General features: G+C 37.0%; 1 protein-coding gene across 1 annotated transcript in view; it reads right to left on the minus strand.

Moving 5' to 3' along the window:
- zgc:153039 (uncharacterized protein LOC767698 homolog) overlaps positions 1-26,064 on the minus strand; it is a 118,368-nt gene that overhangs the window by 63,433 nt on the left and 28,871 nt on the right. The window contains exon 7 of the mRNA XM_059330739.1: positions 4,876-5,033. Within this exon, the coding sequence (XP_059186722.1) occupies positions 4,876-5,033 (158 nt within the window). The remainder of the gene's footprint in view (positions 1-4,875; positions 5,034-26,064) is intronic.

Raw genomic sequence — 26,064 nt, forward strand, 5'->3', positions numbered from 1 at the left:
AAAATACTTTATAAATGCTGCATAAATTAAAGATTTTACCATTAAATATTACAGTATATTTCTAGAGATATAGAGATATGGTGTTTAGTACATTTAACAGTTAGAAAAAGCATTTTTACAAAAAATAAATGCAAAAATGATGGCTTGTATATATATATATATATATATATATCACAGTATATTTTGCTACAAACACGGTGCCAGTCGAAAGTCTAAAGAGTAAAAAAAAAAGTTAAAAAAATACTGTTTTGGCTGATATATACATTTAACCCTTTATCGGGCGAAGAACCATATTTGGTAACTTCAGCGGATATCCAAAATAAAAAATGAAAATATTTCGAGAAAAAAGTTGCAAATTTACTAGATTAAAGTGGCACATCTACAAGAAAAAAAGTTGCAGATTTAAGAGATTTAAAGTAGCAAATCCGTGTGAAAAAAGTCACAGATTTACGAGAAAAAAACGGGGGAAAAAGCAACTTTTTTCTCACAGATTCACCTCTTTAAATCTCATAAATCTGCACATTTTTTCTTGTGAATTTATTTCTCAAAATATGACCCCCCTCACCCGGGTCCATTTTTTTTTTTTTTTTTTTTTTTTACACATTCTGGCTGTATGTAATATCCTCCAATATTCTCTAGGGTTGAAATTTGGAATTTGCAAGTATTTCAATAAGTGTTCTATTAAGGGTTAAAGTGCTTCATTATTACTGAAACTGAATTAACTCATTTATCATTTTAGGGTCTTTTACTGTCATGGTTTAGCAGTTTTTCACCGTTAAAATCTACAGACATTTTTTACAGTGTATGCCAGATCGGTACAGGAGGTCCACACAAAGAATAAAAAAAACCTACACAAAGACTTGACAAAAAGGACAAGCAGAGCGACTCAGAGGGGGGAGGAGGGAGGTGACGGTTGGTGGAGGGGGATTCCAAGTTTAAGACTAAATTTCACAGCTGATGAAGGATGGGAATTAAATCAGTGAGACTTTAAAGTCAAATCAATGCTGCTGAGAGGAGCAGACTGAGTGATGGAGAGGATGGAGAGAGGCAGGACAGAGGTGAAGGAGTTGGAGATTAGTGAGTTATAGAGAAGAAAGAAATGGAAAATGTGTGGGGCGGCAGAACAAACTCTGCGGTGTGTGTGTGTGTGTGTGTGTGTGTGTGTGTGTCTTTGAAAATTGATGCATCCATCACTCTGTTTGCATAGGACAGTGGCAAGGTTAGGCTGTGAGCAGCATGCATGAATGACAACAACAACAACAACAAAACACACACACATTTACATGCAGTGTGGTCATAGTAACCAGTTCATCCCTCCTACGAGAACACTACACATTTATGGCTCCACAGTCATTGACTCTTAATTAAAGAGATTAATCTAAGTTAACCCTTTGGCTTTCGCTGAACAGACAGCAGAACTAAAGTCTGTTCAGAGGAACTCGCTCTAATACAGCCATTACCTCCCCTGACACACACACACACACACACACGCACGCGCACACACACACATTCTTGTACTTCTATCTTTGTGAGGGCCCTCATTGGAACCTTGAATTCCCTTGCAAGGTTATAATAGTTTTGAATTTTTCATTGGTTTTAAAGTGAGTTTGCTGGTTTTAATTTAGTATTTTTTTTTTTTAAATGCTTTAGTTTTAGTTAAGTTTTTATTAGTTCTAGTTTTTTGTAATGGGGTATTTGTTGGGTGGGAGATTAAAAGAGGTCACAGTTCATTTTGCCTTTATTTCCTTTGGTTTATCCATCTTCATTATGTATGAAAAAAGTTGACAAAGACGCTATCATTTTAGTTAGTTTTAGTGAGTTTTGGAACCACACAATAGAGTTTCAGTTAATTATCATTTTTTAAAAACTATTTTTAAATTTTATTTCAATTAACAAAAATGTTTTTTCAATTGTAGTTTTCGTTATTTCGTTTCGTTTTCAATAACTATAATAACCTTGTTCCCTAGCCGCTTAAGTTAACCCTTAACCTTCACCATCACAACTAAATGCCCAATCCTAACCCGAACATAAACCTGATTGTAACCTTAACCCTAAAACACAGTCTGAAATCTCAAGAAAGCCTTTAAAGAAGTGAGGACCGGCCGAAATGGACCGGCAAAAAAAGTCCCGGCAAAAAAAGTCCCGGCAAAAAATGTCCCGGCAAAAAATGTCCTCACTCTGTTGGTTGAAAACGTGTTCTGGTCCTCACTATGTTGGCAGTACAAGAACACACACACACACACACACACACACACACGGCTATACACACAGACAGAAACGGGACAAATCAATTTGCAATAGACTTAACAAAGGAGCAGAGGATGGGATAAGGAAGTTGCTCACAATCATTAATAATGACAAAGCAGCAGGCAGCATGGAGTCACACAGAGAGGAGGAGAGATGGAAATCACTTGATAAGAGAATGACTGTGGGAATAACTTCACAGCTAAACGGTGACTCAAGGTGTTTGCCTTTAACTTTCAGGAAGCGTTACGTTATGTTGCTCTTTGTTTAATTCGTTTCTTAAAATGCACAACACATAAAACATATAAACATAAATATCCTTAAGGGTTCAGTTTTCATCTATCCATGTCTGCAAAACGGTTTGTACCTGGTAAATATGCCATCACTTTTGTGCTTCATTGTGCAATGAAAAATAATAGATTTGAGCGCAAAACCTTCCACAGTGCAATCAAAAAATGTTTAATGGAAAGTTTAAACCAGTTTAAAGGAAGCCACGAGGGCTGCGGCTAATAATTATTTTCATTATCGATTAATCTGTCGATTATTTAAACGATTAATCGATTAGTTGTTTGGTCAATAAAATGTTGGTTTATTAAAAAAAATAAATACGGTGCAACTTTTTTTTAATATTACGGTAAAAAGATATTGCTACTGTTGATTTCATGTTAAGATTGCCATTTTATTCCATTTTTTACCATATAAATAAAAAGTTTTTCCATCAAAAGAAACGCTGTTTTGTCATATAATTACAGAAAAAATATAAAAATAAAAATAAAAAAATAACAGAAAAAAAGACACAAAATGACCCAAAAAGACACAAAACGACCAAAAAAGACACAAAATTACCAAAAAAAGGACACAGAATTATTTAAAAAAAGACACAAAATGATATAAAAAAAGACACAAAATGACCCAAAAAGACACAAAACGACCAAAAAAGACACAAAATTACTAAAAAAAGACACAAAATTACCAAAAAAAAGTAATTAAAGGGACCTTCCACACACAACACGGTAAAGTGCCATTCATATAAAACATTTAATATCAAGGTGAGGGCCACAAAATATCGTCACGAGGGCCGCAATTGGCCCGCGGGCCGCAAGTTTGAGACCCCTGATTTAAGGTCTTTTACTGTCATGGTTTAGCAGTTTTTCACCGTAAAATCTACAGACATTTTTTACAGTGTTAATGGCAAAAAGATCACAGTAACCTTGACTTTGATGACCAATATCTATCTTACCGGTTCATCCTTGAGTCCGAGTTGACATTTGAAATTGCCTCCAGGCGTTCCTGAGCTATCAGCACTACCTCAGGTCTGTATGTTTAATGTAAGTGGTATATCACATATAATGTGAATCATATCTTTGTGTTTTATGACACATTTGTGTTATAAAATATTAATTAATGACTCATCCCACTACTGCAAGAAACGTACATTGGAACAAAAATTAATTAAACACTTTTTTCCTAGTCTGTCTTCATAAAGTAGTGAACATTTTTGCAACTAAACTGTTCATACGGGCCATTCTGGGGATCCCTTTAACTTTATTTAAATGAGGTGGATAAGGAACAAAATCCACAGTTCTTGCTCTGTGCAAAAATGTACATCTAAAGAATATAAATGTAAAAATGTAAATCTAAAGTTTATCTGATGTTAATGATCCTTCAGCAGTCTTTAGAGTTAATCAAGTCAAGTGGATATTTTTAAGTCTTTGTGTCTCCACAGACAATGTTGTGTGCTGAGCTGCAGTGGAGGGATAATAACACAAGATTTATTTTTTATTATTTTAACCAAAATACTAACTCTATACATCACTTGATCTGACACATGGGCTAAACCTAAAAAAAATTAAAAGTAAGCAAAAACGGACTCAAATTGACCCCCAAATGACAAAAAATTACAAAAAATGACCACAAAAAGATACAAATTGACCTAAAAAGACACAAAATGACCAAAAAAAGACAGAATTACCCAAAAAAGAAACAAAATGACGAAAAAGACACAAAATTACCAAAAAAAAGACACAAAATTACCAAAAAAAGAGGCTAAATGACCAAAAAAAGGAAACAAAATGACCAAAAAAGACACAAAATGATCACAAAATGATCAAAAAAAGACACAAAATTACCAAAAAAGACACAAAATGACATAAAATGGTCAAAAAAGACCGGAAATTACAAAAAAATGACATAAAATTAAGCAAAAAAGGACACAAATTGACCCCCAAATGACAAAAAAATGACCACAAAAAGACACAAATTGACCTAAAAAGACACAAAATGACCAAAAAAAGACACAGAATTACCCAAAAAAAGAAACAAAATGACTAAAAAAAGACACAAAATTACCAAAAAAAGACACAAAATGACCCAAAAAAGACACAAAATGATCACAAAATGATCAAAAAAAAGACACAAAATTACCAAAAAAGACACAAAATGACTAAAAAAACACAAAATTACCAAAAAAAGACATTAAATGACCAAAAAGACTAAAACACATTAACACATGAACACTTTAACACATGATTTGCCGACCCCCAGAAATCATCTCGCGACCCCAATTGGTCAATTGGTCGGGACCCCAAGGTTGAGAATAGCTGCCCTACAGGACGTGGTTGTGCTACGTACCGAACAGGTCGTCCCGGGCCAGGGCGTAGAGGATGCGCGAGGCTCCGATGAGGTTGCTCATGGCAGCAGACAGCGTGGAGGAATAGACGCCGATGGTGACGAAGGGATTCCAGATGTTGATGTCTCTGAGGAAGCTGTAGTCCCTCTGGAGCAGCACACTGTGGAAGGAGAGGACAGTTCAAGACATGACTTTTACTTTCAAAATTATTTTTATTGGATTTTCCTTGGATGCATAATTATACCAGCTGTCAGAGCACACATCAGTCTATCCAATACATCCATAGACTAGGCAAGTACAAAATAAATGTAAACACCAAAATTATATAGTCAAAATATAAATAAAATAAAAAAACAAATAGAAAAAAAACAAATAAATGAATGAAGATAACCATATATGAGAAAATAATAAAATAAATAATAGAAAAATAAATAAATAAATTATTATTATTATAAAATGGAATAAAAGGGAGATAAGACACATCTACAAATTGAACTGATATTGAAAGAGATGACTTTTACAATCATGTATGGAAGTTTGGCTTTTACTACAAGTGAAGTATGTCAAAAGCTTCAAAAACACCCTGCATGTCAACAGAGTTTATTTACAGTACGAGTGAGTAAATTCCATTAAAAAACTATGTGAAGCTCAAGAAAAAAAGCTGGTTAATGTACATTGAGTTGGGATTGTTTTGGTGAAGTAGTGTGTTAGTGTGTTGTTATTCACGGTTTCCTAAAATATTTGAAATGTCAATGAAACATACAGTTTTCTATTATCATATATGTAGTCATCATCATACATTTCCTGTTAATGTCTGCAATGACAATAAAGTTTATTGTTCAACTCTAACATATTTTTTACTCAGACATTGCTTTAGCATGAATTTTCTTTTTTTCACTTTTATGTCTTATGACTACTGATGGGTAATGTTTACCATGTCTCCCCCTATTATTCTGCTTAAACATTATGGGTTTTTATACTTTTATACAGCACTAATATATTGGTATGTGAGTATAAATACTGGTGTCTACTTCAACAATTCAGAATGGACAGGGCTCAAATCAGAAGGCACAAGAGTGGATTTGATACTCTATATCAGCTATTCTCAACCTTGGGGTCCCGACCTCAATTGGGGTCGTGAGATGATTTCTGGGGGTCGCCAAATCATTTTGGAAGTCAGCTCTGTCTCTACTGTGTTAAAGTGTTCATGTGTTAATGTGTTTTAGTCTTTTTGGTCATTTAATGTGTTTTTTTGCCCATTTTGTGTCTTTTTTTAGTCATTTTGTGTCTTTTTTTAGTCATTTTGTGTCATTCTGATTCTTTTTTGGGCCATTTTGTGTCTTTTTTTTGGTCAATTTGTGTTTTTTTGTGGTAATTTTTAGTCATTTTGTGGTCAATTTGAGTCCTTTTTTGATTAATTGTATGTCATTTTTTGGTCATTTTGTGTCTTTTTTTAGTCATTTTGTGTCATTCTGTTTCTTTTTTGGGCCATTTTGTGTCTTTTTTTGGTCAATTTGTGTCTTTTTGTGGTCATTTTTTGTCATTTTGTGGTCAATTTGAGCCCTTTTTTGATTAATTTTATGTAATTTTTTGTTCATTTTGTGTCTTTTTTTGTTCATTTTGTGTCATTTGAGCCACAAACCTTATTTTGAGCCTTAGAATGGACATAAAGCAGTCTACAAAGTCTATATTAACATTAATAATAGGCCATAATGACCATTTATTTATATGATTTTGTCAGAATACAGATGAGAGGCTGGAAACTGAAGAAATATCTCAGGAGATTTGGAACTGAATGCTATAGCGTAGCAAGGACAGCTCTGTCTCCACTGTGTTAAAGTGCTCATGTGTTCATGTGTTTTAGTCTTTTTTTTTACTCAGACATTGCTTTAGCATGAATTTTCTTTTTTTCACTTTTATGTCTTATGACTACTGATGGGTAATGTTTACCATGTCTCCCCCTATTATTCTGCTTAAACATTATGGGTTTTTATACTTTTATACAGCACTAATATATTGGTATGTGAGTATAAATACTGGTGTCTACTTCAACAATTCAGAATGGACAGGGCTCAAATCAGAAGGCACAAGAGTGGATTTGATACTCTATATCAGCTATTCTCAACCTTGGGGTCCCGACCTCAATTGGGGTCGTGAGATGATTTCTGGGGGTCGCCAAATCATTTTGGAAGTCAGCTCTGTCTCTACTGTGTTAAAGTGTTCATGTGTTAATGTGTTTTAGTCTTTTTGGTCATTTAATGTGTTTTTTGCCCATTTTGTGTCTTTTTTTGTCATTTTGTGTCATTCTGTTTCTTTTTTGGGCCATTTTGTGTCTTTTTTTGGTCAATTTGTGTCTTTTTGTGGTCATTTTTTGTCATTTTGTGGTCAATTTGAGCCCTTTTTTGATTAATTTTATGTAATTTTTTGTTCATTTTGTGTCTTTTTTTGTTCATTTTGTCTCATTTGAGCCACAAACCTTATTTTGAGCCTTAGAATGGACATAAAGCAGTCTACAAAGTCTATATTAACATTAATAATAGGCCATAATGACCATTTATTTATATGATTTTGTCAGAATACAGATGAGAGGCTGGAAACCGAAGACATATCTCAGGAGATTTGCAACTGAAAGCTATAGCCTCGCAAGGACAACTCAACTTGAAGTTGGCTGAATTCAGAGGTTAGGCCCGAGCTTCACCAAGGATCATTTCTATTTGAAATGTAAAGAAATACATGTTTCATTTTGCCTCAGGGAGCCACTGAGGACAGCCTGAAGAGCAAAGTGTGGCTCTGGAGCCGCAGGTTGCCTGGGCGATAATCATATATCACAGTATTTTTGACCAGATACCTCAATACCAATATTACTACGATAATGTAGGTTAGATGAAAGCTGCTTTCACAAAATATTACAATGAAATTTTTGGTTAATAATAACCCGGAATGTGATTATTAACCCTTTGATGCACAACATGGTCCAAAATGACCCTCATTCATTCCCCATGTTATTTAATGCTTGCTGTGTGTTTCTGTGCTCTATCTTTTGATATCAACTTATTTTATGATTGAATATTTCAAGTATTCTTTAAATATCTTGTTTTTGATAACAACAGATCATTATTTAAATTTTTCCTCTCATACTTTATGAAGAAAAAAAAGGTTTTGTATTATTACATGGCTAAGTAGCTTGCTAAGCTAACTACTTAGCAAAGAAGTTAACTAAGTAGTTAGCTTAGCGAACTACTTAGCTAAAAAATGGATATGTGCCATTTTTGACCCATGTTGTGCATTAGAACAGTAGTGATACAAAAAGGGATTTTAATAAAATATGAATAAAGGAAAACGTACAATTAGGATGTATGATGATCAAAAACAAACTAATTGAGGAAAACCTGGAATACTGAATGATGAAAATAATTAATTGCAAAGATATAGAACATAAAAACACTGTCACTGGGTCACTTTAGACCAATGTTGTGCATCAAAGGGTTAACAGAAGAAGTCTGTTGAGTTCAGATTACATAACTTTAAAACCAGGAAAAAAACAACACTTGTGCTATATTACAACAAGACGATACTCAGTCTCATGTCAAGCTGCAACAATTATTCGATTAATCGAACGATAATCAATTATTCAATTAATCGTCAACTATTTTGATAATCGAATTATTGGTTTCAGCCGTTTTTTAAGTCCAAATTCTCTGATTTCAGCTTCTTCAATGTGAATACTTCTGGTTTCTTTGTTCCTTTATGACAATAAACTGAATATCTCTTTGGTTTGTGGACAAAACAAGAGATTTGAGGACGTCATCTTGTGGTTTGGGAAACACTGATTGATATTTTTATACATTTTATTGACCAAACAACTAATCGATTAATCGATTAAGAAAATAATCGTTAAATGCAGCCCTAGTCTAATGACACGATATCATTATAATATCCATATTTTTATCGCATAAATAAAGTTTTTCCATCAAAAGAAACGCTGTTTTGCCATATAATTGACAAGAAAATACTTTATAAATGAAAAAGCATGAATTAAAGATTTTACCATTAAACATTACAGTATATTTATGTTAGAGATATGGTGTTTAGTACATTTAACAGTAAGAAAAAATATTTTTTACAAAAGATAAATGAAAAATTACAGTGATGGCTTTACATTTCATTACATTAAATACATATTACAGTGTATTTTACAGTGGAGTTATGTATTTTTCAAAAAAACAAAAATGTAAAAAATACTGTTTTGGCTGATATATACATTGACAGTGTTTCATTGTTACTGAAACTGAATGAACCCATTTATCATTTTACGGTCTTTTACTGTCATGGTTTAGCAGTTTTTCACTGTAAAATCTACAGACATTTTTCTACAGTGTATTCTTGGAAATTGAAAGCTCTCCAATAGTTTAAATAGAGTAATGGAGTAATGCATTTTTTCAAAAAACAAAAATGTAAAAAATACTGTTTTGGTTGATATATACATTGACAGTGTTTCATTGTTACTGAAACTGAATTAACCCATTTATCATTTTACGGTCTTTTACTGTCATGGTTTAGCAGACATTTTTTACAGTGTATTCTCGGAAATTGAAAGTTCTCCAATAGTTTAAATAAAGTAATGGAGTAATGCATTTTTTCAAAAAACAAAAATGTGAAAAAACCACTGTTTTGGCTGATATATCCATAAACTGCCCCGCCCTATAACCTTAGCACTTAAAAGTTTCCCATGCAGCAACGCCACACAGAAGACACTCATCATCTCTATAGCCATAAACAGATAAACTCTTCATTTTATTACTTTCATCAGGAGATCAGAATCAAGTGGTCCGAGAGGTTGTGTGTCATTTCAAACTCATTTGTTCTGGGAGGCAAAACGTGTCCAATGAAAAAGAACATGATTGAAGAGGAAGTGATGATTACTCTGCCAGTGTGCCTAATGATGAGATCCTGGAATAAGGGGCTCACTCCAGCCAGAGTGTATGTGTGTGTGTGTGTGTGTGTGTGTGTGTGTGTGTGTGTGGGGTGGTGGTGTACTAGACATGGCGAAAAAGAGATCAGAGAGTACAAAAACCACAGCAGGGTGCACATGATTGCGGCCTGCCCCCCACCTCTTTTCAATACAATTCAGCTAGAGAGAGGAGAATTAGAGCGCAAAGTGTTTCTCTCTCTCCCTCATGATCCATCTCAATCTCTCTTTGTGTTTCAATACACACACACACACACACACACACACACACGTCCAATCCATCTATTCCCCTCCCTCATCCCCTCCATCTCCCTCATCATGATGTTTTTAAAAGCCATTCAAGGCTGCTTTTTTTCCCTACTTTTCTGTCCGAGTTCTCGCCCTCTCTCATTTTATTTCTTCTTGTACCACTGTCCATTCTCTCTCTTTCTCTTCTAATTAAGAGTCTCATCACGTTTTCTTTCAGGTCCAGTGATTTTAATACTTATTATCATGGCCCCGTTAAGTATTGTTCACTCCATCCAAAGATCTGAGCACACTATTATTTCACATGGAGCCCATGAGGCAGGCAGCGCACACACACACACACACACGTACACATACAGCACACGTGCACACACACACACGTACATATACAGCACACATGCACACACATCTGCATTACCACAAATCAAGGAAACAAAGGTTCTGCTGAGAAGTTAACATCGCCATCGAAATTAGGAAATGCCAACTACTTTGTTTATTTGACGCGTGTGTGTGTGCTTGTGTGTGTGTGTGTGTGTGCGTGTGTGTGTGCGTGTGTGTGTGTGTGTGTGTGTGTGTGTGTGTGTGTTAATGTGTGTGTGGGGTGGGTACTGCAGTGAAAACTTTATGAACCATTGCTGTAATCAGATTCTCTGACATATTCATAACACCAAACAACTGTTCACTGCTCTGATACGTTTGGAGGGAGTCTCAGCGTGTTTGTTGCATTAAAAAGAGGAGTTTGGTGCAAAAAAAAGGTGCTAAACACGATGAGGAATTAAAGTGTGTGTGTGAGTGATGATGTGGGTCAAAACTTATGGGCTGATTATTAATTTCTCAGACGTGCAGCAGGAGCTAAATAAATCTCGAAAAGCTTGACATTTCCAAACTGGCTCTCAAAAACAAAGCCGCTGCAAACTGGGTGACAGCGGTGACAAATGGTGTGTGTGTGTGTGTGTGTGTGTGTGTGTGGCAGAGAGAGGGAGGGAGGCGTTCATGTGTTGGGTAGGGTTGTCAAAAGTATCGATACTCAAAAAAGTATCGATGCTAAAACGGTGCCAAGGAATGAACCCTTAAGTTATTATTTTTTTTATCAAGCTTGCCTAATATTGTGCACAGCATACAACCTCAAAATATTGTTCTAATTGTTATTGTTTATTGTATTTATTTATGTATTGCACTACCTCAGACCTGAAGCTTGTTATCATAGTTGCAGTTTAACTGTTTTTTATTATAAATATTTAACCTGTGGTTCTGTTCATTTTTTCATGTTGCATTTTTCTTGTTAATAAAAATATTTCTGTAAAATTTTGGGGTCTTTGTTTTTATCCTTGTGGTATCGAAAATCAAATATTTTCCTGAGTATCGGTATCGAGTTGAAAATTTGGTAACACTTTCTATGAAGACTACATCTATAGTGCATTATGAGCGCATCCATAGTGAATTATAATGCTCATTATAATCAATCATAATGCATTATGACTGCACTCATAAACACATATAAGGCTTCATGATGCACTATATCAACAGTTGTAAATATAGCTTATATATATTATAAGTCATTATAAGCTATATTTATAACTGTTGATACAGTGCATCATGAAGCTTTATATGTGTTTATGAATGCAGTCATAATGCATTATGATTGATTATAATGAGCATTATAATTCACTATGAATGCGCTCATAATGCATTATAGATGTAGTCTTCATAGAAAGTGTTACCGAAAATTTTAGTATGGTGACAACCCTAGTGTTGGGTCATAATGGAATAAACTGTATGTGTTTTTTATTTTTTTTTATTTTGTGTTTCTTAATCATTGCCAAGGGTGAATTGCTTATGTCTGACTTTGTGTGTGGTGGTTGGGGGGGTGGAGGGCCCGGATAGTAATTATTGATCAGATCATCCAGCTGAAATGAGCTCTGCCATCCAAATAAAGAGGAGAACAAAAGCGTGAGGGAGCGAGTGACAGATTAAAGGAGCTCGTTTAGAGAAGAGGAGGAAACAAAGCCTGACGACTAAAAGGAGCCCGCAGAGATTGTTGGGCCGATTGTTCTCGCTCCTCCCGGCCCCGCTCCATCCTTCAGCTCATTTGTTTACCATTTTTATTCATGCCCTCGTTTGTGTATTCATGCGTATTCATCTTTTAATCCATCATTTCATGTGTTTGTGCTTCTGATAATTCGCCAGCGCTTTGGTCCAACATTATGGATTAATTATCCACGATTTTTCGAATGAGATGAAAAATGAAACGCTGACAAGGAGTGTTTAGGTGCATTATAGCACCGGCGTGAAGCTCCTCATCACAAACAGCTCATTCTGCTCCTGCTGCTCAGCTCTCAGAGGGCGAGGTCACTCCTCATCACGACTAACATAACGATTCAGGATCATCTGGTTTAATGAACCTGAAGAAAAAGGCTTCAGAATGTCCAATAAATGCTGGAGTGGGATCATAGCTGGTTACTGAGATGGCTCTGGCTTATGGCTAACATCACTGTTATGCTCATTGCACCATTATGGGACCATTTGTGTCTCCGCAGTATGGACATGATGTTCCTGGCAGTCAATACTCTGACTGGGTACAATGCAAAGGTTAGTCGCTCTAATGAAGTTCTCCATCAACATTACAAGGACAGCTTTTGTTTTTACTGTGTTTTTCTTTTGGTGGCCCTTCTCTTCCTGTTTCTACACAGAAGTGGGGGATATAGTTGCTGATGAAAGACATTATTTGTGCATCTATAGTCATAATTGTCAAACTAGTTAAAACGCCTGCCTTTAAAAAAAGCATTAAAGCTGCATTAATCAATATTTTCTACATCAACAGTGAATTAAATTATTGTTTGTAATGTGAATGGGTTCGTTCATGGTGACAAACCCACAGAGAACTACTGCCCAGTGCTCTACCTCTGCAATGCTTTCAGGCTGATTTAGGGCCTGTTTATACGACAGCTCTCAGATGAAAACGACAAAATATTTTATCAGATGTGCCTTTCGTTTAGACAGCAATGGTGAAAAAATTAAACCACCCTCCAGGGTGGAAATCTTAAAAATGCTCCACCGTTGCGTTTCCATCTAAAGGACTGAAAACGCAAAAGTGTCTCTGATCAGCTCACGCTGCTGTTTATTGTATTTATTTATGTATTGCACCACCTCAGACCTGAAGCTTGTTATCATAGTTGCAGTTTAACTGTTTTTTATTATAAATATTTAACCTGTGGTTCCGTTAATTTTTTCATGTTGCATTTTTCTTGTTAATAAAAATATTTCTGTAAAATTTGGGGGTCTTTGTTTTTATCCTTGTGGTATCGAAAATCGAATATTTTCCTGAGTATCGGTATCGAGTTGAAAATTTTAGTATGGCGACAACCCTAGTGTTGGGTCAAAATGGAATAAACTGACATTATTTGTGCATCTATAGTCATAATTGTCAAACTAGTTAAAATGCCTGCCTTTAAAAAAGCATTAAAGCTGCATTAATCAATATTTTCTACATCAACAGTGAATTAAATTATTGTTTGTAATGTGAATGGGTTCGTTCATGGTGACAAACCCACAGAGAACTACTAGCAAGGGCTCTACCTCTGCAATGCTTTCAGGCTGATTTAGGGCCTGTTTATACGACAGCTCTCAGATGAAAACGACAAAATATTTTATCAGATGTGCCTTTCGTTTAGACAGCGATGGCGAAAAAATTCTCAGTAGCAGCACCCCCCCTCCACATCCGTGCAGCGCAGTCCCTAAATGTTTTTAAATCCCACTTAAAAACCCACCTCTTTTCTCTTGCCTTGGATTAAAGTTTTTTTTTTCCTCCGGCAAGTGCTAGGGAATAGTGCACCCTAGTAATCCCACAGTGCTTTTAAAAATTATCCCATCTTCTTTTAATTTATTTTGAATTAAATTTTGTATTGTTTTTTGTTTTCTTTGTTACCTTTGTCAATTTTTTTAATTCTGTATTTTATTGCACTTTCTTGCACTTTTATGTGAAGCACTTTGGTGCAGCTCAGCCGTCTGTAAATGCGCTATATAAATAAATCTGACTTGACTTGACTTGAAAAAATGAAACCACCCTCCAGAGTGGAAATCTTAAAAATGCTCCACCGTTGTGTTTCCGTCTAAAGGGCTGAAAACGCAAAAGTGTCTCTGATCAGCTCACGCTGGCTCTCGTCGCATTTGTGTAACATCCATGTGCAGTCCAGACAAACGGCCACAAACATGGGACCATTTCCATCAGTCAGACATTCAAGTCGCCCTAGCAGCTCTGAGAACTATCCAGGAGTCTTTACAGCAGTTAAACAAAATTATCACAGATAATATAACAGAACAGAGAAGGTGCATTAATTACCTCAGGCAATTTTTGATGCACCAATTCAGCAGAGGCGAAACAGACAGCTTTGGACAAGACCAGGCGGCAACCACCGGGTCTGAGCAGGGAGGCAAACCAGGAAGTGCCTTAAGCTGCATTCTACCGAAAAATTCCAGCAGCCGGCGCTAAGTTTGGCTGCAGAAAGAAGTCTGTCCATTCATTTTAATGCAAAATAAGAAAACTTCTCACTTCAGTTATTACCTCAGAAATTTTTTTGGACAACACTATAGTCTCAATCGCTAGTAAAAAATCTTCTTCAAGAAAATCTGATGTTAATAGTTCAATGGTCCTATTTAGAAGAAAATAGAAGATAAAGAATCCTATGATTTGGGGCGTGGCTAACTTTGATTGACAGGTCACTAACAAGGCGAGTCAGAGAAGCAGAGCAATGCGTATCCACGGCAACGTGTCAATCAAGTTATATATAACGTTATATAGATATAAAAAAGGACGTTTAGCGGTTTGGTCTCATAACTTTGACCCTTTCACTGTATTTTCACTTAATGACAGTTTATTTGAACGTTTTGTTCAGTAAAAATGTCTTGATCAGCGTTTGGTTGGACTAACACACACTCCAAGGAGTCGCTGCTCAGTTTTCTGAGGTCAGAAACGAACATTTAGTTTTTGGCCACTTGTTGGCAGCTCAACCATGAGATGTTATCACCTTTTAGATGTTGAACATGTTAGCATACAATTGCCTATTTGCACACCCAGCAGACACGTAGCGACATTAGCATTCATTTGGTGTTTGTGTTTTAGTCCAGCTGACAAATGAAAGTCCAATATTCCTTCTCTTCAGTACTCGTATTTTGGTCTGCTGTCTGCTGCGGGGCAGGTAGTTTACTGTGGGAAACAGCCTCCTGCTGCTGCTGGAGTCGATGATAGGCTTAGGTGGTATCTATTTTTTCATGCTGTCATATCTTGCACAAGTTCCTGTAGAAAAAGGAAATATTCTCGTTTGCACTTATTAAGCAGACATATACAACCGTACATCTTCAGTTTGTCTCTTCTACACAACTAAAACCTGCCCAAATAATCTTTCCACTGTTCCAATAATCGCCCACTCTGGTTTTGTATCTTTTAAATGACAGAGTTGGACAATATGCTGTTGCACACAGTGTTTTCACTACTCTCTCTGCTGGTTCTTGCATCAGTGCTCTTGCTTTAACTCGCTTTACCATCCCCATGTTCGAAATCTAGGCTCTTACTTGTTTTTCAGAGCCAAAAAATTAAATTAAATGACATAAACTGGCCACACACAAAAAAAAACAACAACTGGCAATGTGCCTTCCAATTGCCCAACCCTAAGCAGAATTAAACCATGACTTACTTCAGTGTTACAGCATTAAATACAAAAAACAAAACAAGAAACACTGAATTTGCTGCTTTGGAAAAGAGTAGGGCTGGGCGATATATCGATATAAAAAATATATTGAATTTTTTTTTTTAAAGACATTTTTTAGGCATTTTATTGCTTTCTTTATAGTGGAGATAATCAGAGTGAAGGGGGGAGACAGAGGGAATGACATGCAGGAAAGGGCTCCGAGCCGGATTCGAACCCGCGCCGCCCACTTGCGAGGACTGAGCCTATATGGTATGCGCTCTATCGATATAGTTAAAAAATGTCTTTTATATATAGATTTTATATATAAATGCTGCCCTTTTTTTTTTTTTTTTTAAATGTGCACTTTATGGAGCTTTGATTTAAAAAAAAAAGGTTCATCTGTTGTTATACAGTATTAATGTTCACTTAAAAAAACGGTTTCAATAAAACTACTTGTGACGGGTCATATTTGGCTTTGACTTTGACTGAACATTTGCTCTCACTTTGCGATAAAAATATTGGTATACATATCGTATATCGATATTCAGCCCAAATATATCGGGATATGACTTTTGGGTCATATCGCCCAGCCCTAGAAAAGAGCACCATCAACCTAACCAAAACTGAAATGAAAGTATAAAGGTATAAAGTCAACACCTGAGCTGTAAGACATGAAAAGGTGACAATTCAATGGTCAAATTTTTCTCCCTGCCATTGGGGGGAAACAAAGACAAACTCTTTCGGCAAGCAAAGTCAGTGCCAAATTCCTCAGAGCGCACTTCAGAAGTCTGACCGGTAACAGCCTGAACATGTGGATCTAAATTGGCAGAAGACCCGTGTTACCTTCCCAGCCTGTGTCTGGCCCGGTGTGCTTAGAATGAGCTCAGGGCTCTTAGAGAAGACTGGATCGACTTCATAGCAACAAATGCACTGACACAGAACTCGACCCTTTACTGTAGGGATTTAGTGTTGGTCTTTAGCCTCACTTCACCTTGACCTTGTAGGTACCTTTAGAGTGTAGCCACGGTACACGAGGGGTGAGGAGGAGACAGACACATAAAGAAGCAGCCGAGGAAAAGGAGGCAAACAGAAAGTAGAGGCGAGGCTGAGAGGGGTTGAAAGAGCCACAGAGAGGGAGGGAGAGGGAGAGTTAAGTGCTCTCAGGGGAGTAGACTGTGGTTAAGGATTATTAAATGGGATCAATAACTAACAAGGCCTCTGTGCACACACACATATACACACTAGCTCCTTCTCTCTCTCTCTCTCTTTCTCCTTCCCTTCTTTTCTATCCTCCCTTTCTCCAGCCTTCTTTCCCCTCCCAACACCTCGCATGTACTCCGCACAACTCAGCTTCTCCATTGCCCCGTCTCGCCATTCACATTTTATAATGTTTATCGCATTTTTCCTGATACTCTCATCTTGTTTTACGGCCCCTCTCCATTTCACCATTTCCAATTTTCAGCCTCTCTATTCAGTCATTCTTTGCACCAATTTCAAGCCCCTTGTTTGTGTTACTCCATCATCTGCCCACGATGCCTGTAACTAGGGGCTGACTGATATGGGATAGCAGTATTGACAACAGTTTTATTTCCTGATTTCCAGGGTCAAACAGCTCCCAGGAACAGCACATACACCATGACCAAAATAACAATGTCAGCGAAACACAGAAAGAGTAAGTTTAACTTTCCTGTTCCAGAAGTAAGTACATCTCAAAATCACTTTGACATTTGTAATGATGCCATTACATCACTTACTGTAATAGCATGTTGTGTGGTTCTCTCCATTGGTTTTATACAGGGTGGGTTATTTATAGCAACATGGCTCTAAGGGTGGCACTGGCATCAATAATACTGGATGGTTTGCCATGGTTTGGGGGCGGCTGTGGCTCAGTTGGGAGAGTTGGTTGGCCCCCAACCGAAGGGTTGGTGGTTCGATCCCTGACCGTCGCAGCCTACATGTCGAAGTATCCTTGAGCAAGATACTGAACTCCAAATTGCTCCCGATGTGCTGTGTTCATCGGTGTGTGAATGAATTCCCAATGGTGGCCGGTGGGGCCGTTTAAGGTAGCCTCTGCCACCAGTATGAATGTGTGTGTGAAAGGGTGAATGAGTGCAGTCTGTATTGTAAAGCGCTTTGAGTGGTCGCAAAGTGACTAGAAAAGCGCTATATAAGTGCAGGTCCATTTTCCATTTATCATTAAATTGTACAGACTTGTTGATGCCTCTCTGGTCTGACTCATCGGATGTGTCAGGACAAACCCATCATTGGCCTTCTTCCCCTTCAATTATGTCAAATGTCACTGCTTAGCATCACCCAAGACAATTGTGGCTGTTTTAAAGAAGTATGAACAAGACAAAACATTTTTTTTCCCTTATTCACCCAATAACAGACATAACCATGAGACAGTTAACAATGGATTCACATTACCTCTGCCGAGAACCAACACACTTAGGACAACAGTCATGTATAGAGCGGTTGCAGAGTGGAACAACCATTTGAGCTCTTATTACTGGAGAGCAGAAGTACTTTTAAAAAAAACTGAAAAAGATGACTTTAGAAATGTGAATGTATAGGGTCTGACTTCTTGTTTTGTTTTTTTGCTTTGTTTGTTAGCTTTTGTTTTTCTGTTTCATAAGCCAGGTATTGATTTTGTTTGTTTTGAAAACTGTTTTTTTTTTTTATCATTTCTTTGAATTGTAATCGGTATTCCACTTTTTGGTAAATTATTGAATTTAATATTGTAGTTTTTTTTCTTATAACTGCCAGAGATTCTAGATTCTAATTGTTACTCTGTATGCTTTTACTATGTATTTAAATTGTGTCCTGTTTGAGGACCCCAGGAAGAATAGCCATTACTCCCACAAGGGAGTGATGGCTAATGGGGATCCTAATAAATAAACAATAAACAAACAGTGGATATCCCAGCACTCAATCTCATAGTTCAGTTAGAGCTTTCCATTGATGACAGGTGAGGTATTCATCACTTATAACTGCCTCATATTTTTCACAGACACCACAAAGTTCCTGCCAACTGATTTTAAGAACCTGGTCTCCCAGGAATCCGTGAAATAGCCACGGATTCGCTTAACTCAAAATCTGTGGAATAGCCACGGAATCACTCAAATTTCCGTGAAACTGACACGGATTTCGCTACAATGCAAGTTAATGACTGTCATATCCCGTGGCTATTCCATGGACATTTTTTCCTATTGGTTTGTGTCCAAGTCACGTGACTTTTAAAGTCCCGGCGGTCAGAACAAAAAACATGGGGGACAGTTCTCTAATTTTTTGTGAAAAAAATCAATATTTTGACTTAGTTTCTGCATAAAAATTGATTTTGATTACATTTCTAGCGAGATACATATGTTTTATTTTCTAAATATTCACTCAGTGAATGTACATAATCACTTTGTATGTTGGAATAGCCACGGGATATGACTGTCATTAACTTGCATTGTAGCGAAATCCGTGTCAGTTTCACGGAAATTTGAGTGATTCCGTGGCTATTCCACGGATTTTGAGTTAAGCGAATCCGTGGCTATTTCACGGATTCCTGTGAGACCATGTTGCATTGATGACAGGTGAGGTATTCATCACTTATAACTGCCTCATATTTTTCACAGACAACACAAAGTTCCTGCCAACTGATTTTAAATACATATCTAAAATATCTAAACCTCTCGCCCAAATCCTCCGCCCTTTCCCTCCGCATGTTGCTTTTCATCCCGCTGTGTCTCCCTCCAATCCCTGCAGCTTTTTATTCAGACAGGACATGTTGTTGGAGACTTGGCCCGCACTGCCACCATTGTTACCCCTACCTCCTCAAAAAACAAACTGGGACAGCAGTGAGAGAAAGGAGAGAGAGGGGGCGAAAGTGACTGGAATCTCTGCAGCAGAGAGATAGGGGGTGAATAACAAAAGGAGGGAGCACGGCTGTGTGGATGGATGGATGAATGATAGACAAGGAGAGGAGGGAGAAAGGAGACGGGGATGCCAAGAATGCTGCTGTGGGGCGATAGTGCCCAGTGAAAGGGAGGGGGAGAGAGAGAAGGAAGGAGTGAGAATGAGGGGAGAAGGGATGCTGGACTTGTTGCCTTACAATGGCCACAGTCTGGACAAGGAGGAGCAGAAACAGTGAGAATGGGAGGAAATGATGTAAGACCGGGAGGGATGACAAGTGTGTCAGTTTACATCACCTCACACTCGAACCATATATTCCAGCCATATATATATATACTTTTATATTATAGCAATAAAGATAGATAAATTCAACACTTAATTCATTTGATTATTCTAATGGCGAAATTCCACATACACTACTGGTCAAAAGTTTTAGAACACCCCAATTTTTCCAGTTTTTTATTGAAATTCAAGCAGTTCAAGTCAAATGAACAGCTTGAAAGGGTACAAAGGTAAGTGGTGAACTGCCAGAGGTAAATAAAAAAAGGTAAGCTTAACCAAAACTGAAAAATAATGTACATTTCAGAATTATACAAGTAGGCCTTTTTCAGGGAACAAGAAATGGGTTAACAACTTAACTCTATGGAGTCTTGGGCTATTTTGTCCATTTTTGAATTCTTTTCATGTCCATTTTGTGTCTTTTTTTGGCAATTTTGTGTATTTTATTAGTCATTTTGTGTCTTTTTTTTGTCATTTTGTGTCTTTTTTTGGTCATTCTGTGTCTTTCTTTGGTCATTTTGTGTCTTTTTTTAGTCCTTTAGTCCAACATAAAATGTGATTTTGAATCTTTTTTTTACTTTCAAAACACTATCATGCTCAGTCAAGAATTTTAAATGTTGCAAATGTGCATTAATTTCAGAGTACACTGAGACATTAAACTGCATCATTTTCAATTAAATTCTGGAAAAGTTGGTGTGTTCTAAAACTTTTGACCAGTAGTGTATATATATACTTTTATATTATAGCAATAAAGATAGATAAATTCAACACTTAATTCATTTGATTATTCTAATGGCGAAATTCCACATACATGAAGCCAAATTTTCCAAAGGTCGACCTTTCTTTCCTGTTTTTGAAATTGAATTCAACAGCTACCTTGAATGTATCAAAAGAATTGATAATAGCAAATGTATACATACTGTCAACATAATTCAAGAAATATTTGGAGAAATGTAATATTTCATGCCTTTTTCTTTTTTTTTCTCCTTCCATTTTAATTATTTTATTATTCTGTTTAATTTACACCTGTACTGACTTATGCACTTCATTCACTTTGTCTCACATTTATTTTTTATTTTTATTATTTTATTATTCTGTTTAATTTACACCTGTACTGACTTATGCACTTCATTCACTTTGTCTCATATTTATTTATTTTAATTTTAATAATATTATTCTGTTTAATTTACACCTGTACTGACTTATGCATTTCATTCACTTTGTTTCACATTTATTTATTTTAATTTTAATAATATTATTCTGTTTAATTTGCACCTGTACTGACTTATGCATTTCATTTACTTTGTCTCATATTTATTTATTTTAATTTTAATAATATTATTCTGTTTAATTTACACCTGTACTGACTTATGCATTTCATTTACTTTGTCTCACATTTATTTATTTTAATTTTAATTATTTTATCATTATGTTTAATTTACACCTGTACTGACTTATGCACTTCATTCACTTTGTCTCACATTTATTTATTTTTATTTTTATTATTTTATTATTTTGTTTAATTTACACCTGTACTGACTTGTGCACTTCATTCACTCTATCTCATATTTATTCATTTTCTCAATATGTGATGCCAGACTTTGTTTTGTTCTACCCAAGATGAATGTTCTGACTGGAACTTCTCAATAAAGTTTTAAAAAAGTCATAACATACAAGTCTTTTCTGACCAAAAAGCAAGAATTTAAGAGCTAAAATGTTCACACACTGCATTAAAACCAAGAGGATGTTCATGGAGACGTGTGACTGTGGTCTTTCAACCTGCTGCCAGATGGTCTGTTACAGAGAACCATATGAGAAGAACTGTTTCGAAAAGGGCAGGCACTTTCAAAGAAACAGGCCAGGTGCCTGGAGGAGCCATCTGTCTGAGAAAACCACCAGTGGCACCTCATGGGACACCCACGGGTCCAAACCACTGGTGGTGTGGACAGAAACTCACAAATACACATGAAGCATAACTGGATGGGTTTTTTCCTGTTATCTTGTGAAATCACAATAATCCAGGTGCTGTGCATGGTACGTGGTCTTTAATGGTTTCATAAACCTGATTCTCTTTCTCTGACTTTCCTGTTCAACACTGGATTAATGGAGTACTTTGACCTTCTGGAGGTAAAAAAAGCATCCTTCACTTTCTTGCCAAGAGGTAAATAAGGACACCAAGACCAATCTCAGTCTGTACACTAAATTAGTAGGTAGACTCAGTGGAAGATGATAAAGACAGGGAGCAGGAATCCTGGAGCCATGACGTCCCCGTCACGTTGCCAGCCAACCAGAGGACACTCAAGGACTTCACTCATTTAGACAAGAAATAGTCTGTTTGCATTCACACCTAGGGACATGAAAAAGATAATGCAAGCCAGTTGACTTCCGGCTTTGACAAGTTAAAATCGCGTTCTATTTCCTCAGTCACGATGTTTAGGATAGCCTGCACTTCACTTTCCATTTGTCCATGCTTGTCCAAGTTTTGGTTTTCTTCAAAGGTCCCCTATTGTGAAAATTTTGTTTTTTTCTGGCCTATATATATGTTTTTCAGTCATCCTTCAGCCAACCAGACCTGTGCATGTGGAAAGCTGAAGCCCCTTTATACACAAACACAGATTTCTAAAAGCTAAGCCAAAGTTTAAGGTGTTTCTACTTGAATTGAACTATCTTCTTAAGTCTCTCAGAATTGTAAAAGACAATAAAATGAACTATTTCTTCAATATTATGACAGCCTGATGAATGTATAACCTTAATTTCTAATAACTATATGATTTTTTTATCATTATCAGTGAATGCAGACTTTATGTACTTCTTATTGTCTGCGTGACCAATGTATGTATGTATTAATTTGATAGTTTATTGTTCATTTTCTGCTTTGAGGATTTTATTGTTTTTTTATTTGTACATTTCACACCTTGTCTCCTGTTTTTATACTTGCTACTCAGTTGTATGTTAACAGCAATCACTGTTGTTAACGTACAGCTGGGTTTACATTATCTGGTACCTATCACATTATTTTCATTTGAACTGTCACTTGCTTTACGATGATTGGTGCCGCGTTCGTTTTGCGATAACGCTGGACATTAATGTAATGGAATTTAATGTAACTATAGACTAAATTTTAAACATTAGACAAAACATTATAGCCATATTTCCAAAACTTTTCCAAAACAGTCCATTTATTCCATAACTTTTCAAGTCTGGAAAATAAGGTTTTTAAATTCCATAACTTTTCCAGGAATTTCATGACCGTGGGAACCCTGAACTATGTTCTTAGAAATATAAAAATGTATCTCCGGTCCAAAATTATTTTAACCACTTTTTAAGATGGGGGAGAAAAGCCCTTGAGTTATGGAAAAAGCTTCAAAGATCTGGGAGAAGATCCTGCAGACAGGAAGGGGCTAAAGCGAAAGAGAAGATGCTGAATGAGTATAAAAGGATGTGATTGGACCGTAACCAGAGTGAGGGAGAAAAATAACAAAATACGTGAATGGAAACAGACAATACGTTGGTGAAAAGACAAGAGACACTGCAGAAATATGGCATGTTTTTTAGAGGATGGAGAGAAAAAGTGCTGTGACGAAAGATGACTTTTCTGGAAAAAGTGAGAGGAATTAGATGCAGTGTGTGTGTGTGTGTGTATGTGTGTGTGTGTGTGTGTGTGTGTGTGTGTGTGTGTGTGTGTGTGTGTGTGTGTGTGTGTGTGTGTGTGTTTGTGTGTGGGAGAGAGAGGGAGGGAGAAGCAGAAGAGAGATGAGAGACAGAGGCACTTCGGGGGGTGTGCGGATAGTACACACATTCACAAGGCTGCATGTCAGAGATAGCACAACAAAAGAAGGCCCAGCAGATTCAAATTAATATAATTATCAAGTCAGTTATTAATACAAAAGCTTCTATAGCGCGGGGTGGATTAGCCTACAGGTCACTGACGCACAGTGCTGTGGGGAACGCACGTGTGACACACACACACACGCACACGCACACACGCACACACACACACACACAGTCAATGTTCGGCCATCAAACCAAAATAATATAAAAACAGTGGAGCAACAGAGTGAGTCGTCATGCTCACTCTGTTGCTTTAAGTGTACATTTACATTTCTAATCTACACACACGCACACACACACACACACACACACATATATACACTACCAAACCAGCTTGATAAAGTAGCGACAGGGCAATCTGTCATGGCTGGCTAGCTGGTCACATAAGGTTAATAGATTCCCCTCTGTCTCACATCCCCTCAGCCTTCATCACCATCATCAGCAGTCCTCTTACCATACTGGCATATCATCAGCCATAATCTCAAAACAGACTAAATATAAGGCCTCTCTATTAACAGCGACTGGAAACCGGCATGGCTTTCACATCCAAATGAGCTTCTTTTTCTTTGCAATACTAATACTATAACTGGAAATATGCTCATACTTAAAAACACACACACACACTGAGTGGGGTCAGTGCATCTGCAAAGTCGATCTCACAGTTAGAGGGTTCCCAGCATGGAGGTTGAGCATGCTGCTTATATCAAATGTCTAAACTCAATTGTGAAATTCTGTGACTGGCTAAAATAAATCACCTAATCCTCCCACTGGATCCCTGCTCGGCTTAACAAAATTCCAATGTTTTCCAGGAATTCCATGACCAGTGTGACCTCCACATAGGGGGAAAATAATATAGCTATTGAAGTGTCATAGTTCATGTTCAAACCCTTTCTCAAAGGGGTGAAGCTGTCAGTGGCAGGTTAAATAAGCTCATCCCTTGTTATAACGAAGGCCCTCACACCTGAGAGAGGACCCTGATGCTGTGACATCACACACACACACACAGACACACACACACACACACACACACACACACACACTGCATCTAATTCCTCTCACTTTTCCAGAAAAGTCATCTTTCGTCACACACACATTCTTGTCCTACTGTCTTTGTGAGGACTCTGTATTAATCAATGCATTCCCTAGACCCCTAACCTTAACCATCACAACTGAATGCCTAACCCCAACCCTAACCACCTAACCTAAACCTGATTATAACCTGAACCTTAAAATCAAGTCGGAACCCTCAAACAGGCCTTTAAAGAAAAATGTCCTCAGTTTGCTGGTTAAAGTCATGGTCCTCACTATGTACGAAGTACGAGAAGACACAAACACACATTCTTGTACTTCTATCTTTTTTAAGACACATCATTAATGTAATGAATTTGTAGCCCCTGGCCCTAACCTAAACTTGAACCTGAAACTTAAACCAAGTCTTAACCTTCAAACATTTTAGAGCCTATGAAGAAGTGAGGTCCACCTGAAATGTCCTCACTTCGCAAAAATATCCTCACTCAGTTAGTTAAGAACTAATTGTGGTCCTCAATATGATTGGAGTACAAGCACGAACAAACACACACACACACACACACACACACACACACCCTTGTCCGTCTATCTTTGTGAGGACTCTATTGATCAAATGCATTCCCTAGACCCCTAACCTTAACCATCACAACCTGATTATAACCTGAACCCTAAAATCAAGTCTCAACCCTCAAACAGGCCTTTAAAGAAAAATGTCCTCAGTTTGCTGGTTAAAGCCATGGTCCTCACTATGTACGAAGTACGAGAAGACACAAACGTGCATTCTTGTACTTCTATCTTTTTTAAGACACATCATTAATGCAATGAATTTGTAGCCCCTGGCCCTAACCTAAACTTGAACCTGAACCTGAAACCAAGTCCTAACCTTCAAACATTGTGAGGTCCACCTGAAATGTCCTCACTTCACAAAAATACCCTCACTCAGTTAGTTAAGAACTAATTGTGGTCCTCAATATGACTGGAGTACAAGCACGAACACACACACACACACACACACAGTCCTAAAGAAGCCCCCTCACTGTGCGGCGGCTGCTCTCCCTCCTCCCTGACATTCACTTCTACATACGATCTTAACTGCTTTGCCTTTTAGAGCTATGAGGCAGAACTACAATTTGCCGAGGGTAGCAATTTAGAAGAGACTTATGTAAAGGTTAGTTTGTCTCTTAATCTTCTCTTTACAGGGAGCCGGGTCAGTCAGAGAGTGTGACTGCCACCCTTTGGACAACTCGCGCAAC

This window comes from Centropristis striata, chromosome 4 (assembly GCF_030273125.1).
Source record: "Centropristis striata isolate RG_2023a ecotype Rhode Island chromosome 4, C.striata_1.0, whole genome shotgun sequence".
In the NCBI taxonomy this organism is placed as follows: domain Eukaryota; kingdom Metazoa; phylum Chordata; class Actinopteri; order Perciformes; family Serranidae; genus Centropristis; species Centropristis striata.